An 18,497-nucleotide genomic window follows, 5' to 3' on the forward strand; every position below is an offset into this window, starting at 1 on the left:
CTAGACTGTTACCAAGATGAATGTATAGTCATCATCTTGCAGATTCTTCAGAAAAGTCATAACTGATTTTCAGAAACTATGTGAGGAAGGCTTCGTTTAAAGGCGGTAACGAGGCTGGCTCTGAAGATCTCCTTCAGTCCTGGGCATTTCAGATTCATGTATGTTAAACATACCTCACAAAACAGACCTTTCACCACTGTCACCTGCCTGTATGAACCAGGGGGTCCGTAGAGGATTTGAAACTCCAGCCTGTGAGTTATTGGCTCTGAAGCTTCCGGCCTAGTAAGTACTGGAATACAAGAGAGACTTTTTTTTTTTTTTTTTTGCGGTACGCGGGCCTCTCACTGTTGTGGCCTCTCCCGTTGCGGAGCACAGGCTCCGACACGCAGGCTCAGCGGCCATGGCTCACGGGCCCAGCCGCTCCGCAGCATGTGGGATCCTCCTGGACCGGGGCACGAACCCGTGTCCCCCGCATCGGCAGGTGGACTCTCAACCACTGCACCACCAGGGAAGCCCCAAGAGAGACATCTTATTCATAATACCTCAATATCTCTTTTCACTTGTAATTTAGTAGTTTGTATGATCTAAGCTTTTGCTTTTGCTTTTTTTTAATTTAAAAAATGTGAGAGGTTTTGATATAGACTGGGTAACATCCCAGATACGCAGAGAGAGCAGCCAGGAGACCGTTTCCGTAGTCCAGATCACTACAGTGATGAAGACGATGCAGTTCTGGTGCAGAGGGCCTGAGGAAGAGGGAGAGGATTTGAAGAGGGCTGTCAGACGTAGCAGCGATAGTTGATAGGGGCCACAGAGTGAGCATGAAGCCCCAGGACGTGTCTGGTCTGTGACTGTGACCTGAAACGTTAAATCACTCACCTGAATGGTAGGACCAGACCTTGAAAGTTAACTGACCCTCTCTCATCTCCTTAGCGGTGTTCCCACAAGTGTCATCCAGCCAAGCGCTGAAGAACTCCGGTGAGGTTTCGCTCTTCTCTGCATCTGTCCTGTCTCCTGCTCTGTAGCTTTTTGTACTGGGGGTTTCTCCCCAGACACTTAGGTAGTGGTTGCCATCTGCCAGGCTCTGCGGTGCGGGCTTTATGTATATGAACTCAGTCTCACAAGAGTCCTTGAAGTAGATCCCTGGGTACAAAAGAGGAAATTACCAAGTGGGTACCTTCCCATGGTCACACAGCTGGTGCGTGCCCGGGGAGTGGAGAGGGGATCACAACCTTCGCAGCCTGGCTCCGGTCTTTCTTTACCCGCCACCCTCCTCCTAGACTGTCATCTGTGCAGACTGCCGCCAGGGCTGGGTGTTCTTCCCTGTTGCTGCTGGCGGGGCATTGACCAGGACAAGCAGCAGTGAAGCAGGAAAGTAATTCATTTTGATGATTCTTCTCAAGTCAAGTCACAAACTTCCAAAACAGTGAGACTTCGTTTTGTTTGCTTATTTTTGCTCTCTAGCTCAGGGGAAGGAATGGGAGGGTGGATTAAAGAAAGAGGTGGAAGGGCTTCCCTGGTGGCGCAGTGGTTGAGAGTCCGCCTGCCAATGCAGGGGACACGGGTTCGTGCCCCGGTCCGGGAAGATCCCACATGCCGCGGAGCGGCTGGGCCCGTGAGCCATGGCTGCTGAGCCTGTGCTTCCGGAGCCTGTGCTCTGCAACGGGAGAGGCCACAACAGTGAGAGGCCCGCGTACCGCAAAAAAAAAAAATAAATAAAAGAGGTGGAAGAAAAGTTAGAAGTAAACTTTGTGACACCAAGACAGCTGCTTTATTTATTTCATTCATACATACATACATATATCTATTTTTTTCCAAGTTCTTTCCCTGTTTAGGTTGTTACAGAATATTGAGCAATACAGTAGGTCCTTGTAGTTCCCTTGTTGTGTTAGATAGCCCTCCCTTCTGTAACTCAGCCCCACGCATTTTCCTAATAGCTTCATATGGGCACGTGGCTTCAGACAGACTTGTCTGTTGGTTCTGATAGAAAAGCATCGTGGATAAGATTGGGCTGGATGCCCGCTGAGATTTCCTCTGGAAAGCGGTTCCCCTGCTTTAACGTATTCCACGCTGCAAGCTGACAGTGTGCGATGTTAACTCAGCTCGTGTTTCTTTCCCTTCTTCAGTAAAATACAACTTTTGAAAAAAATATACTAATCTGATGGAAATTATCTCTGACCCATATAAGTTTCCAGTTATTTCATCCAGAGAACAACTGGAGCGGTCAAACCAACACATAGATAATTGACACCTAAAAGTTCTGGAAGAACAGTTCAAATAGACCCAGTTTTCACTGTGAACATGAATAAAGGATATTAATCAATCGCTCAATTGTAATCTTCCTATAATAGCAAGTAAGAAAAATTTAGCTTTGCAGGGAATCAATTATAAAATCACCCTCTATTTTCATTGTGTTTTACTTTAAAACACACTCAGTACTTGACTTATTTTATCCCACATGTCCAAAATAGAATCCGTGTTGATTTTACTCTAGGGACAAAGGAGACATTGAATTTTATTTTTCAACATTCTAAGAAAGTTTCTGGGAATATATCTTAAGGAAGTAATAAAAAAGAACCGTGTTTAAGATATTCATGCGGCCTTGTTTTTTAACAGCAAAAGTATCCAATTTCACTGTCTAGTAGTTGGGAACCAGTTTGATTAAGTAGGGGTATGCCCACTTGATAAAATCTCCTTATTGCCATAAAAATTACGAGCAGTGCAACAGCAGAGGAAAGGCTTATGATGCTTTAAAAAAAATATAGAAGTTTGTATTACAGTTACAGCTATGAGAAGGCAAAGCTTGTAGACAACAGATTAGATGGTAATAGGAAATTACACGATTGCTTTCTTGAATACTAGAAAACAAAGCAGAAGATATCTGTCCCTTTCCATTAATTCGAGGGAGGGAAGTGTGTGGGGAAGGAGAACAGGTAAAACGGGAGTCTGAGGTTCTGAGCAGTCCTTCCAGCCAAAGTACCCTGGCAGCCACTGAGCACAGTCAGCTGAGCACGGCCTGGTTGGCAGCCCGTGCAACACACAGGGTAGAACCCCATCCCAAAAGAGATATGCACAGTAGGTGGCGCAGCACATTCAGGCTTGGGGGACAGGAAGCAGCTGAGATGCCTGTGATGGGGCATTCCCTCTACTTCCTCAATAGTTATATATTTTTATTTTAGATAAAAATGTAGCTCTTAAGATACTGATTTTGATAAAGTTATATAGTTTTAAATATAGTTACTTTAGATATATTTATTTGAACATTAGATATTTTAGTGCATCTTAGCTTTCAGTTTGGGCCACGGTATTATTTTGGTGTTTCCTGCCCAAATATCTCACCAGTGAGGATTTTTGACCCAATACGGAAGATTTGAAATAATTCTATATTGTAAGTATAATCTGTGAGAGAATTTGAGTAGCTTCTCTGCTGAGAATTAAGGGAAATAATGACTTCCTCCTATAAAATCAGGTGAGGACAGTTTATACTGGTTCTTCAGTGAATTGAGGATACAGTTACTTTCCACCTTATTTGTCTTTGGAAATTATTCCTTCTGTAGGTGGGGGAAGGTTTCACTAGGATCTTCCGAATTTGTTTTTGTTCTTCCGACTCCTGGTGTGTTGAATTGAGTACAAGATACCATTGGTTGTAAACTGCACCATTGTCTTAGGTGCTTCTTATTGTCAGGTGCTGTTAGTTACAAGGCACAGCCTAAATTCAGACGTTAAAATGTGCAAAAATGTGTACATTAGAACCAGAAATGTTATGTGTATGTGTGTGTTTACTGGTGTATATTATAGGTGGAATTATTTTAAAAGTTTGGAAACAGTTATTCTAAATGCCTTAAAGATAAGCCCAGGCGGGCTTCCCTGGTGGCGCAGTGGTTGAGAGTCCGCCTGCCGATGCAGGGGACATGGGTTCGTGCCCCGGTCCGGGAGGATTCCACATGCCGCGGAGCGGCTGGGCCTGTGAGCCATGGCCGCTGGGCCTGCGCGACTGGAACCTGTGCTCTGCAACGGGAGAGGCCACAACAGTGAGAGGCCCGCGTACAGCAAAAAAAAAAAAGTTAAGCCCAAACTTCCTGTTTGCGATGATCCTATCGCAAATGCCCAGATGGCTATTTCAGTTAATCTTGGAGATTCATGGTTCACCTATCTCCCCTTTCCTGTTTGGCCCGAGTAAAGGAAGCTCACTCACATCTAAGTAGGCAAATGTGGTGTCAATGTAAATGCTGCCTGTTTTAAACAAGATACATTGTAGACTATTAGGGGTGTAATAAATGGTAAAGGAAAAAAATACTTTGGCTACTTGGGATTAATTTAAATGGACCATGGGAAGATTCAAGTGCCTCTAAATGACACGATTGTTTTGGGGCTTTGTACTTTCACATCTGATATTATCACATCTTCCAAGGTCAGAATTCAGGGTAATGCTTTTCCTTCGTTCAGCTGGAGGCAAACTGTTTTCTGTAAAAGCCAGATAGTAAATATTTTAGGCTTTGCGGGCCATATGGTCTCTGTCATAGCTATTCACCCCTGCTGTTGTCGTGTGAAAGCAGTTGTAGAAAATACGTACACAAGCAAGCGTGGCTGTGTTGCACTGAAGTTTGAGTTTTATATAATTTTCACACATCACGAAACGTCTTTCTTTTAAAAAATGTAAAAACCATTCTGATCCCTCAGGCCATACAAAAAAACAGGCAGCGGGCCAGATTTGGCCCATATCCGTTCACAGACCCCTGCCTTCGTGGCAGTTTAAGCTGAGTTTTCTAGGTGTTTGTAGGACAACTGTTTGAACCATCCCAAGGGATTTATTTAATAACCCTACTTAGGGCCTGCATAGAGCTTTCCCCTCCTGCAAGTGGAATGGCGAAGAGCAGCACCTAATCTTTTGGTCCTTTTTATAAGGATATTTTTTTTCCTGAGAAAGTTTTCATTCTCCCGTATTTATTGTTTTGCCAGTAGTTCTAAATCCAGCTTATATTTAACAAACTATAGTGGAAATCAATAAGAGAATAATTCGCTTGCAAAATAGTTGCTAACATGTTGAAAAACCACAGCTAAAGCTCTTATGCAAAGATAAGAAACTATCTTTTATACAAAGATCCATTCTATAAAGTCCTGTTTTAGTTTACTGCCAGAAAAAAAGTAACACACACACCCACACCCCCCTTACTTAACCTCTTTCCCTCTCTCTCTCTATACTTATTTGTCAAACTATGTATATATGTATCCATCCATCCATATATAGAAATAAAAACTTGATAACCCAAAACATTTCTATTTTGCCTTATTTCTGGGTCATTTTAACGTTCATTTGTTTTATTTTGTATCCTGATCAATACAGCAAGCCATCTCATCCTTTCACAAACGTATGGAATAAAATTCAGATTTGTTGAACCTTAGTGCCTGCCATGTACTGTGCTAATAATAAGCACGTTACTTGGGCTTATTCATTTCAGTAACCTTGTGAGACCGACTGGTATCGTCCCCATTTATAGATGAGGAAGCTGAGGCTTAAAGAAGTGACTGGCCCAAGGCCTCCGAGTTGGGAAGTTTGTCGGCCCACACGGTTGACTCCACAGTCCGTGCTCTCGGCTACTACCCCAGGGTACCCCAGTCTTCTCAACATGGTGGCAAACAGAAAACTGCAGCATTTGTATGGCACACTCTTGCGAATGGACACCGGTTGAGAAGCTCTGCACTTCGCCATGGAAGAAAAACTCTGTTTATCAGACTCCTCCCCTAGCACATAAGCTGTCTGCTGGCTCAGACCTTACAAGTGTCGGTGGTGTGGTATCCTCAGTGCCTGGTACATAGTACGACTGGCATTTGTTGATGAAATGAATGAACAGTATTTAACAAATCATTTGTCTTGCTCTCTCTTTTTTTTTTTTTACCGAGTTGAAGGAAGTAGCTTAGATCTTGTGACCCGGATCAACTCCATGCCGATGTCCCCAGTCATCCTGTGGTCATCTCCAGAGAGGATCACACTGCAGAGCTCACTCCGTTTCTTCCGTATCTGCTTCTTTTCTTAGATTCTAGTGAATGGTAGCAATGTCCACTTAATCACCCAAGCCTGTAACCGAGGGGCCATCTTTAAACTTGTTAGAGGTAGGCTTTTAGCCTCTAGCCTTGAACTCTACTTTCTCTTCAGTTTTTTCTCTCTGTTGCTGTCAGATGGATCTAAAACATAAATCTGGTTTTGTCATCCCTGGATTTAAAAGTCTTCAGGGGCTCTGCTGTTTATAACTTTAGCATTTCTCAACTGTGATGTCACTCCACTTTGCTCTATGATTTGTGACTTGCGGGGTGGTATTTAAAATCTCAGTTTACCAACGGTTTGCTTTTTTTTTGTCCTTTGAATGAATAAGGACAGCTTTAGGATTATCCCTGTAACAACATCGGTCTCAGCTATGCTGTCTTGCGTTCTGATATTTTCTTGAGGCCAGAGAAGGGAGTGGAGTGATAACTTCATCCTGCCAAGTTTGTCTTAATTGTGAAGCAGCTTTGAGGGACTGTTACTGATTGTGTTATCAACAGTCGTGGGTCTCGTGAGCTATTGTGCTCTCATGAATACTGTGCCCCTTGCTTCCTACCCACTGCCCCACAAAGGAGCCAAAAAAAAAAAAAAAAGGAAAAAGACGTCTTCATTTATAGTGGTATTTTTTTTTTTTTTTTTTTAAATAAACTTATTTATTTATTTTTGGCTGTGTTAGGTCTTTGTTGCCACGTGTGGGCTTTCTCTAGTTGCGGTGGGCAGGGGCTGCTCTTCGTTGCAGTGCGCAGGCTTCTCACTGTTGTGGCTTCTCTTGTTGTGGAGCACAGGCTCTAGGCGCACGGGCTTCAGTAGTTGTGGCTTGCGGGCTCTAGAGTGCAGGCTCAGTAGTTGTGGCGCATGGGCTTAGTTGCTCCGCAGCATGTGGGATGTTCCCGGACCAGGGCTGGAACCTGTGTCCCTTGCATTGGCAGGCAGATTCTTAACCACTGCGCCACCAGGGAAGCCCTATAGTGGTATTTTATTTGTCCGTGCTTTAGTGGGAGAGAAGGGCAATTGGTTTTGTAAAAACACCTGTGTACGCCCACGGGAGGCTCTGACACATGAACATCACCAAAGCTCCCATCCCCCTCACGCTGGGGAGGACGGCTGGTTGTTAAAGAAGAAATTTTCACTTCCTGCTATTGCTCGCCTGTTGTTCCAGGCTCATCCCTTGTAATCTCGACTCACGCACCCAGGTCTCTAACTAAAGCAAACCACCTACACCTTTACAGGTGTTTCTCAGTCTCTTGGGACAGGTCACGTGCGCTCTCCCCCACTCCTGGGATGGGCATCCTCCAGCCTTCCATCTCTGCCTCCCCGGCAGCTGGCACAACAGCTGCCCTCTGGGGGCTGCTCGGGTGTCCTGGGGTGAGGAGTGAATGGATGGACATGGTGTTTCAACCACACTCACTTTGGCTTTTAGAACTATAACTATGTGAGAGGTGCCCACAGCTCCACAGACCTGCAGCCTGCGGTAGAAATGGTGTCCACTTTGTCTCCTTTCTCATCATTCAGTTACTTTTGCTAAGGAAGAGTTAGGCTCAGAGCAGCTTAAATGGTTAGCCTCTTACACTTCCTGCAGCCACCTGAGAGGGAAGAGGAACTCCTTTTCTGACCCACATGAATCAATTTGTGAGTAGTGTTTACTGGTGTCGCTTTCTTAAGGAAGGTGTGTAGTTGAACTAGTTGGACAATCATACCGCGTTGGTTTCTTTCTGCAGTTGGAGAATTGCTGCCACTTATTGAGCGCTCAAGTGCTCAGCCTGTCCTTGGTGCATTAGGTATGGCGTCTCCCTTACATCCTTACGGCAGTCTTTTGAGGAGTATCCATCGTGGTCTCCATTTTATAAGTGCGGAAGCTGAAGTTCAGGTAGATTTACTAATTTTCTCAGGACCCCATGGTTGCTACGTCACAGCTGGAATTTGAACCCATGTCTCATTTCAGTTTGACTCCCCCCACCCCATATTGCCTCTAGAATTGGACCGTGGCCATAGAGCTGAAATGATAGGACTCAAATTTGGACACACCTCTGTCTAAAAACCAGTGCTAAGAAAGGACTATGGAAGTGTAAGACTCTTGCCTTTTAGAAACTTTTTGGAGAGGAGAAAGGTAAATGTTTACAAGACAGTTAATAATAGTACAAGATAGCATATAATTTAATTGATAAGCTAGTTACGTAAGTGCTTTAAGAGAGTGGTTTTGTGTCTGAGTTCAGAGTGCTGTACTGTCGTTACGCCGTTTCTAGTGTTACGACTTCATGTTATCTATAAAGAATATGGAAATATCTAACTGGTGTTTTTATTTAAAAAATTAATTTGTCATACTGCAATTGCACAGCATAACTCAGAGGAGAAGAGAGAAATCGAGGCTAGACTATTTCAGATCTCCGTGTTGGAAGTGATTTTAACATGAGCTTGGGGTTGTTTGGGCTTTGTACGGAGTGACATACAAAGCAAGAGGAACATTTGAGGAGGGAAAAATCATAGGGAAAAGGAGTCAGATTGGTAATGAACTTGCCGTGCTAGGGAGTCATGGAAATAAATGAGACAGGAGAGAGCCAGACACTGGGCTGCTGTTGGCCTGGGCATGAGTGGCGTGAAGAGCAGGTATCCTGGGGGCCCCTCGTGGCATCGTAGTTCTCTAGTTTCCATTGGTATTTGGAGCACCCTAGATCGGGTGGGGTCTCACAGGTCTGGAGGAGAGTCTCAAGCAGGCAGGGGGCCAGGTCCTGACCAGCTGCTCCGTGAAAACACGTTTCACCTCCTAGGCAGGGACCTCCATCTGCGAGGCGCTCCCTGGCTGCTTTGTGAGCGTCTCAGCTGCACGAGTCCAGCCCCCACCACCCCTCCCGGCATAGAGAGGGACATCTTGGGCAAGTTAGGAGCGTTTTCCAGACCCCTGCAGGGGCTCCCGGCGAACACACATGTCACCCACCAGCCAAGAAGCAAGAGGAATGAGGTAGCTATGAGCCTGCCCACTGCCCTCAGGTTGAAAGTTGCCCCTTGATGACTGACTTCTTTCCTTCAAGACTGCCATGATTATTCTCTTATTTTTAAAATATCACTTTTATTTTTAACACAGCATTACATGTACATAGCTAAAAATCATGCTAGTGAAAGATTTATTTTTCTCCCTCTTTTTTTTCCTTGTACCTTGCAGGATCTTAGTTCTCTGACCAGGGATTGAACCCAGGCCCTCAGCAGTGCAAGCGCTGAGTCCTAACCGCTGAACTGCCAGGGAATTCCCAAGATTTCTCAGTGGTCCTCTGCCATTCTCGTGACTATCCTCCACTTTTCACCCCAGCTGTAAACACTGTCAACTCTTACTTGTTTCTTGTATTTACCTCCATTACCTACATATTTTATTTTATTTATTTTTTCTTTCTTTTGTGGTACGGGGACCTCTCACTGTTGTGGCCTCTCCTGCTGCGGAGCGCAGGCTCCGGACGCGCAGGCTCAGTGGCCATGGCTCACGGGCCCAGCCGCTCCGCGGCATGTGGGATCTTCCCGGACCGGGGCATGAACCCGTGTCCCCTGCATCGGCAGGCGGACTCTCAACCACTGCGCCACCAGGGAAGCCCTACCTACATATTTTAAAATAATATGTCTGTGTTACTAATTTTTCGATGATCAATTTGAGATACCTTTTGACTTCCTGGTGTTGAATAGAATTGAACTTTTACTCTCCTCCCCATATTCTCTACTGCCTTCATCCACCTAATACAGTCACGTTAGATTTTCTGGTTACATCACCAGTTAATGTTTACCTTGATTATGTGACTATTGTTCTGTGCACAGCTCTGTCATGTACATTCCCTTTCTTGTACAATTTTTGTTTTCCTCGAGCAAACATTTGCCTTGTTTTTTCAGCTGCCAAGTTTTTGACCTTTTACCTCACCCCTATCTCCCAGATCTGTCAATTACCTATCAATGTTTTCCAAATGTTTGACTCTGTGAGATAACCGGTCAGTCCTCCTTCTTTGCTGGAGCTTCTCCTGCTCCAAGGTGGGTGAGGTGCCACACAGCTGTCATCCTGGGCCTTGATTTCATTTTAACTTACCTCACCCTTATTAGGATATGGGGCCAGTGGACAGACTTCTGGTGCAATTTACCTCGTGCCCTGTACTGCCCTCCCCCGCACCCCCCAGTCCTGGACCCCAGAATCTCTAGATGGCTCTTTGAGAATCTAATGAGAGCTCTGAACACCCTCCCCTGGAAAATAAATGCACACACGTAAAATTTGGCACGTAATTTTGTGAATGTCTGAAGACATTTACATGACTTACATGTAATGTAGTCCTAGCAAACCGTACAATTCCAAATAAGCCTTTAGTGCCTTAACTCTGATATTACAGTAAAACTCTAACCATAGTATCCAAACATTTCTTATTTTTCCCAATAAGTAGTTCTTTCCTCTTGAGCGTTTTATTATTTCCTACTATTTGATGGAATTAGTTTTCCAAATTTTAATGGCTTGCAGATTTATGGCCAGTTGGAATCACTTCTATTCCAGGGTATTACATTTTGCAGCCTTTGATGTTAATTTATTTGTCCCTCCAACTGTTCTGTATGTTGATATAGCTGGGAATGAAGTTTCCCTCGAATATTTGTTGAATTGAATTGAAATGAATGCTGAGCTGCTCTCCCACCAGCACATGTCACCTAGCATAAGAGCTCCTAAGAGATACTATATATAGATGGATGCTAATCTTCCTAATGAACAGATGCCCTTCTGGGGTCATTGACAAGAGGGATTTTCCATCTGTGTGGAACAGAGTTCCACCATCAGTCACTCTGTGGTTGAGATCCTATTAAGACAAACTCCAAGGGTCTGTACTTCGATTAGAGTTTTGGTTGTATTGAATATTGCTTGAAGTAAAGTGGTGCGTGGCTGAGATATATAATGCATTTGTGTTTATCTACTGATTGAGTAGCTGCTGTTTACCAGACAGCGAAGGAGAACATGACCTATAATTTTAGTCCTCAGAGATTATTTTCTGGTCATTCATTGTTTTATTTTATTTATTTATTTTTTTGGCTGTGTTGGGTCTTCGTTGCTGTGCATGGGCTTTCTCTAGTTGTGGCGAGTAGGGGCTACTCTTCGTTGCGGTGCACGGGCTTCTCATTGCGGTGGCTTCTTTTGTTGCGGAGCACGGGCTCTAGGTGCTTGGGCTCAGTAGTTGTGGCTCGTGGGCTCTGGAGCACAGACTCAGTAGCTGTGGCACACAGGCTTAGTTGCTTCGTGGCATGTGGGATCTTCCAGGACCAGGGATCGAAACCGTGTCCTCTGCATTGGCAGGTGGTTTCTTAACCACTGTGCCACCAGGGAAGTCCTGGTCATTCATTGTGAATGATTAAAGTTCTTAAAATAAAAAACTGGGCTTAACTAAATGCCAGCTTCTAAAAATGTCAAAATCATTGTGTTTTACTTTTTTTTATTATTTTTATTTTTTTCGGTACGCGGGCCTCTCACTGTTGTGGCCTCTCCCGTTGCGGAGCACAAGCTCCGGACGCGCAGGCCCAGCGGCCATGGCTCACGCGCCCAGCCGCTCCGCGGCATGCGGGATCTTCCCGGACCGGGGCACAAACCCGCGTCCCCCGCATCGGCAGGAGGACTCTCAACCACTGCGCCACCAGGGAAGACCAAAATCATTGTGTTTTAATCAGTTTTGTATGGCATCTTAATTGGCATCTTCTATCTTAATTGACCCTATAGTTATTTTCTCCGATTTCCAAGTACTTCATTGATATTAGAAGAAAAGGACAGTAGCAAGTGTTTTTAGTCAGTATTAACAGACTGTAATACAAACAGTATGGCAATCCTGACTTCACCAACCCTTCCTTGAAATCATCATTAAAAATTAACATCATTTAGATAATAAAAAAAAGATGACACTGTCACTTCAGAATTTAAAACCAATTCCGTTTGGAGAACTTTTCATTGAAAGTAGTTCAGAGAACTTCCCTGGTGGTGTAGCGGTTAAGAATCCGCCTGCCAACGCAGGGGACACAGGTTTGAGCCCTGGTCCGGGAAGATCCCATGTGCTGTGGAGCAACTAAGCCCGCGAGCCACAACTGCTGAGCCCGTATGCCACGACTACTGAAACCTACGCACCTAGAGCCCGTGCTCTGCAACAAGAGAAGCCACCGCAATGAGAAGCCCGTGCACCACAGCGAAGAGTAGCCCCCGCTCGCCGCAGCTAGAGAAAGCCCATGTGCAGCAACGAAGACGTAATGCAGCCAAAAATAAATTTATTAATTAATTAAATTAAAAAATAATAAAAGTAGTTCAAGGAGCATGAAGTGCTCTGTGAAGAGTATTTTTATGGTCAGCATTTAGTATGTGGTAATGGGGAGGTGAAGACAGGCCTGAGGGTGTCAGAATCTTAGTGAAAGGAGAATGTCTTCACCAGGCATCTTGACTTTGGTTAAAGGGTCCAAGGCAATAGAATGTTTGAGAGAAAAAGCCATTAGGATGTCAATGATTCGAAATGAAACTTTAAAACAAGTTTGAAAATAAACAGCCAAGCCTACCGTGAAAATAAGTTTTTTTTTTTTTTTTTTTTTTTATGCGTTACGCGGGCCTCTCACTGTTGTGGCCTCTCCCGTTGCGGAGGACAGGCTCCGGACGCGCAGGCTCAGCGGCCATGGCTCACGGGCCCAGCCGCTCCGCGGCATGTGGGATCCTCCCAGACCGGGGCACGAACCCGTGTCCCCTGCATCGGCAGGCGGACTCTCAACCACTGCGCCACCAGGGAAGCCCCGAAAATAAGTTTTTAACAAGCAAAAGGCAAATGTGCAGGACTTTTTTCTTCTTCTTAAAGAAAATTTTGTGTTTAATCATCTGTGAACATTTTGGAGAATTTGAGTGTTACGTTTTGCTCAGGGAGAAAAATAAATTGGATGTGATGGCTGATTTCACTCCCTTTTAAGTAGCTCCACTGTGCTTTAGGGTCACTTCTCCAAGGATAATGACAGATAGGAATCAGCTAATTGTTCAATGAGGTTGGGGAGCATAATGCTGACACTCAGTCATGCAAAATCAAATGTTTCTCTTGCTGATCACAGCTCTTTCTGCTGGTTGTAAGTTACCGCATCTAACGTGCGCACACATGGGTGCTGGAGACTCAGTCCTTGAGTCAGATGTGCAGACGCAGAGGCCAGGGCTGTGGCTTTGGTGTAGAGAATACACTTTGTTCCTCAGCTCGAGCTGGGACTTGTAGGCTTCCTAGTGGAGACACTGCTGCCAAAGACTGGAAAAGCTCCTTAAGGTGGACTCAAGGCCCTCTCCATGTCCGGGCCTTTGCCTGTCTTTCCCGCCTCTTCTACACCACGTTCTCCCCGAAGCATTCACATCACAACCCCTGGGTTCCCAGAAGGAGCTCTCCCTCCAGCTTCCCTCCTTTTGCCCGTGCTCCTGCCTCCCCACCTGCAGTGCTGTCCTCTTTCCTCTCTGCCTGATTCAACGTGTCCTCCTGAGGACCGTCCCTGCCCTCCGGCCTAAATCAGTTGTCCCTGTCTGTGCTTTCACATCTCATCTACCCCCACAAGTTGATCACGCTCAGTCTTAACCATTGCGCCCATCTCTGCCCTCTCCAGGGTGTGAGTTCCTCAGCAGACAGCGAGGTGTGTTCGGGTGTGTGTGGGCACGACCCAGCGCCCTCTGCGTCCTCGGTAGGTGCTGACTTGTTGGGTGCAGAGCATATGGTTTCGTTCTGTGGGGAGCACACAGGAATGCTTCCTGGTCTTGGACTGGCGTCCTGTACTGAACGTGCCCTGGAGGCTCCTTCCATTCTAGCACCACCAGCAGCCGAACATTGGCCCTGACTCTGATTGGGTAACGCCTGATACGAACACAGGGGCAGCATCACCGCCACTTTGGGGAGCTATTCTCAGGCCCGTTGGCGTCCTTGTGTCTTGCTGAGCCAGTTACCCGCTTCCTGCTGTGCAGGTCCCACGTTCGCAGGTCGGCCTACTTGGAGCTGGCCTTGTGACAGTCTCCCCTTTGCCAGCCACTCCGCCATCTGGCCTTGTGGGCAGAGTGCTCTGGAGGAGGACAGTGTTTTCTTCTCCGGTCTGTGTGTGTAGTACAGCATCCGGATCTTGCTGGCCGCGGCCCCCGGAGCAGCGGCACCGGCACTCCCTCTTCCTGACGGCCTTCCCAGCACACCTCCATCTCAGGCAGTTTCCAGGGCAGGTGGCACCTCCCTCTCCCCGTGAACAGCACCTCTGCAGCCGTGTCTCAGCAGGTGGTTCACTAGCTTGGCCTGAAACGTTTCTACCATCCAGTGGGTTGAGCCAACAGTGTCTGATTCCCAGCCTTAGGGAGGCGAACGCTTTCCATGTTTGTTCCTTTCTTGAGTACCCTCGCTCAGCGCTAATACCTGTTAGAGTTCTCTTTTTTCCCCCTTAGTTAGTTCTCCATACCTCCAATCCCCTGTTAATAATTCTTTTTTAAACTTTCTCTGTTCAAACCACTGGGTGGTTTCTGTCTCCTGATTGGACCCTAACCATGCAGATGCCCCCTGCCTAGAATGCCAGGCTCTACCCCTGCCCCAGCACCAACCGTACAGTCTCCAAGGGCCAGCCTAAATGATACCTCACTCATTTATGTGACTGACATCTTCTGAGTTCCAGCTAGTAAATAGGCCCTGGGCCCAATCCTGGGGTTATTAAGTAAGACAGGGCTTCAGCCCGACAGGAGCTGTAAGACTGGAAGAAGAGAAAACTAAGTAGTGAACTGTGTTAAGTTAGAGAGGGTATGTGTGTGTGTGTGGGGGGAGTAGTGTAGGACAAAAACTTAGAACAGAAACTTGAAAAGAGAATTTTAGTGTCTTCCCTAAAGGGATAAGTAAATGAAAAGTCATGAAATTGATAACCATTTACCACTTTAAGTTAATGTCCGTAATAGAAAAAGTAACAAAATGGTGGTTTTGTTTTCCATTTCATTTGTGAATATTCTTTCTCCTTCCACAAAGCCCTTGAGCTGGGTGTTTTTTTGGTTTTGTTGTGTTTTTTAATTTATTTTATTTTTGGCTGCGTTGGGTCTTCATTGCTGTGCGTGGGCTTTCTCTAATTGCGGTGATCGGGGGCTACTCTTCGTTGTGGTGCACAGGCTTCTCATTGCAGTGGCTTCTCTTGTTGTGGAGCACAGGCTCCAGGCATGCGGGCTCAGTAGTTGTGGCTCGCGGGCTCTAGAGCGCAGGCTCAGTAGTTGTGGCTTGCGGGCTTAGCTGCTCCGCGGCATGTGGGATCTTCCCGGACCAGGGCTCAAACCCGTGTCCCTTGCACTGGCAGGTGGATTCTTAACCACTGCGCCACCAGGGAAGCCCGAGCTGAGTAAGGTTTAACTCATCTCATCTCTGATTTCCTAAGGGCAGGAACTGTCACATAGTAGGTGTATAATAAACGTTAGTTGACTGAATAAAGGCTAATCATATCGAGTTGATATTCTCTCTGTTTTGTAACTACTCAAGGAAGCCAAAGTCAGCCAGCGTTTTTTTAGGTTGACGGTTCATAAACAATTACATGCAGTTGTTTTTATACTTGAAGTGTGAACAGAAACATTATTCATCAACTTAATGCTAATACTTATTCGTTCCTCTCTAGCCTTTTACAAATAACATCTGCCATGTCAGGTGTGTATCACACAGTATGTTAGGTATTATAGACCTCTAATTCTCAGCTATCCCGATTGTGCAGGCATAGATATTGAGGTTAGCTAACAACCTACCCATGGTGTTGCTGATCAGATGTGGCTGAGCCCTGCTTTGAGTCCAGGTTGGTACCAAAGCCCTTGTGTTTCCCAGTCCACTGCTCAGGCATCCCCATGAGGGGCCCCTTGGTCAATCAGGCGCCTGCCCGATTTGAGTGTACACACATACACATCACCCTGCAGCCTTTTTTCCTCTTCAGAGCCACCACGGCCTCCTTCCTTGTCCTAGAGGCACAGCCCTTTGGACCCGCCAGGCACTGTGACATCCAGGTACAAGTGGACACGGTTTGGAAAACTCAGAAAGGTCCAAAAGTCTCTTCCCTCTGCTTCTTTAAGGATTCAAAAAGTCTCTCGTCAAAGTCTAGCCACTTGCTGGAAAATTGATATTGGTACAGGTTATGGGAAAAGTCCAGTTAAAATTAAAGCTCAGGGGGCTTCCCTGGTGGCGCAGTGGTTGAGAGTCTGCCTGCCGATGCAGGGGACGCGGGTTCGTGCCCCGGTCTGGGAGGATCCCACGTGCCGCGGAGCAGCTGGGCCCGTGAGCCGTGGCCACTGAGCCTGCGCGTCTGGAGCCTGTGCTCCGCAACGGGAGAGGCCACAACAGTGAGAGGCCCGCGTACCAAAAAAAAAAAAAAAAAATTAAAGCTCAGGGGAATGTGTGTGCACCTTTAAACACTAACCCTGTCTTTTCTTCTTCCCAGGTGCTCTTACCCCCGTACGATGACGCCACTGTGAATGGCGCCACCAAGGAGCCGCCACCACCTTACGTGTCTGCCTAAGCCTGGAAGTGGGGCGTGGCTGAGAGCGACAGCTTGACTTCCATAACATCAGAGCAATAGTTCTTCAATTTTACTTCTGAGACGAGCTCTCTGAGCTTATTTGTTGCTGAAATGCTACAATTTAAAATTTTAGATGTTAAGTCGAGACTCTGTAGTTTGAGACATATGCTTAGCTAGAGCACCGTGACAGAGTAACTGTAGAATTCTTCTTTCTGTGCGAGTGCGGTGGGCTCCCCTAGGCTTTCCCCGGCATCGAAACTAGCCAACAATCCGGATGAACCTTCTGTCCGAGGAGTCTGTTGTACGTGCTGAGCCCCAGAGTTGAAGAATTTGTGACACTGTTCTCTGCGTTCCCTCCTTTCTCTTCCGAAAGCGTAAAATAAAGTCAGAATTACACAGTGCTTTTCTTAGGCCATTCCAGTGTATAGAACAAACCCTTAGGAGAAGAGGAATCGCGTAAGGAGTCCAAATATACACATAAATAAAACAAGAATTTCCTTAGATCCTTTATGATTTAAGTTCAGTGACAGTTTGGGTTCGCTGGTCAAGGATTTTGTCCACGGGCTAAATTGAGACCCTTTGTCAGTTCCCGGCAGCGAGGACAGTCAGTCACCACCCTGGTGGCTGCTCTTGCGTGCCCACATTTGGGGTCACGGCGTGGACTGTTAGAGGGGAACTGGTTGGTACTGTGGTATCAGGTTCTCCCTTTCTCGCAGTTTCCTTCCCATCCCCGCTCAGAGCCCCCTTTCACTTAGTGTTCTGTCCTAGCCTGACTCAGGGAGGACCTCCATCAGCCTTTGTCAAGTGGAATTGCTGATGTGTATTTACCCAACACTCTGAAAAAAGGTTTTCTTCTCTCCCTGCAAGGCACATCCTACTCCTTTGAACTTCTGAATACGCCTTGTCATCTTTTAAAATAAGTATAAAACGGTCCTCGGAAAGACGGGAGGTGGCAGGGGTGCTTCCTTGTGAAATGCCCTTATCTTGACTACCTGAATTTCAAGAGACTTTTATATAGTCACATGTTCAAAAGTCACAGCTCTCCTGTTTGTTCATTATTGAATGTGCTGTAAATGAAGCCATTTGCAATTAAAGTGAGATTTGCCCACATCCAAGAAAACCACCTTTTGGTTCTGGTGATTGTGCCTGGGAACCCTTCTTGCCCAAGTGGGGCTGCGTTAGACACACACGGTTTGGCCTAAGGAGGAGGTTTTATGGCTTGTCTCACACATATGTTTTTTTTTTTTTTAATATTTCAGTGCTGGTAAAATCAGAGCATCTTAGGCCAAGAGAAATGGAGAGGAGCAGACACGAGCTTCCAGCATTCCTGACCCCGCCTCTGCCAAAGCTCTGTCAGCTCGGCTGCTCCGAATCGGATTGCTTTCTGTCCACAGTGCAGTTTTAATACGCTGTTCAGATTTTACTGTGTTCCAAGGGAGATTAAAATAAGAGTGGCTTTGGCTTGTTCCTGAACGGGTATTTCAGATAATTTGGAAATGTAGAATAAAATAAGAGGCAAGGGGGATGACTTTTATCCCTGAGAATCAGCCTCAGTCATTTCTTTTGGTGTATCTCATTAGTATTCTTTGTAAACTCAACCTCGGAAATTCTGTTCCTTGAAGTTTTATACCCAGAAGATTAACACATGAAGGGTTGTTAGGTTTGGGGAAGGCCCGTCAGGTAGTTTCACTGATCCCTGTGGAAGGCACATAGGAAATCACAGTTATTTGCATGTTATACTCCCCATGATTTTCCAGTGCTTTGCCTAATACTTTTTTTACAATATGAAAAATGGCACATGGTCAGATGGAGAAGAGTGCTGGTTTGGAGACTCTACGTAGGGTCCTCAGAGAGGCTCTTGTTCACGTGACACTCAGTAGCACCACAGACACCAGGATGTCACGATGCTGCTGGGCTTTCCTGACATACCAACCCAGGCGGAGCTCCAAAGCTGCCCCCGTACTTACCT

At 46.0% G+C, this 18,497-nt stretch overlaps 1 protein-coding gene across 2 annotated transcripts in view; it reads left to right on the plus strand.

The window, feature by feature from the left end:
- LAPTM4B (lysosomal protein transmembrane 4 beta) overlaps nucleotides 1–18,099 on the plus strand; it is a 69,945-nt gene extending 51,846 nt beyond the window's left edge. Inside the window, exons 7-8 of one of the 2 annotated variants that reach the window (XM_032610313.1) lie at nucleotides 13,634–13,708; nucleotides 16,451–18,099. In XM_032610313.1, coding sequence (XP_032466204.1) covers nucleotides 13,634–13,708; nucleotides 16,451–16,528 — 153 coding nt within the window. In that variant the 3' untranslated portion in view covers nucleotides 16,529–18,099. The remainder of the gene's footprint in view (nucleotides 1–13,633; nucleotides 13,709–16,450) is intronic. The other variant, XM_032610314.1, reaches the window with a different exon arrangement.
- Nucleotides 18,100–18,497: the final 398 nt, after the last annotated feature.

The sequence above is a fragment of the Phocoena sinus genome, chromosome 17 (genome assembly GCF_008692025.1).
Source record: "Phocoena sinus isolate mPhoSin1 chromosome 17, mPhoSin1.pri, whole genome shotgun sequence".
NCBI lineage: Eukaryota > Metazoa > Chordata > Mammalia > Artiodactyla > Phocoenidae > Phocoena > Phocoena sinus.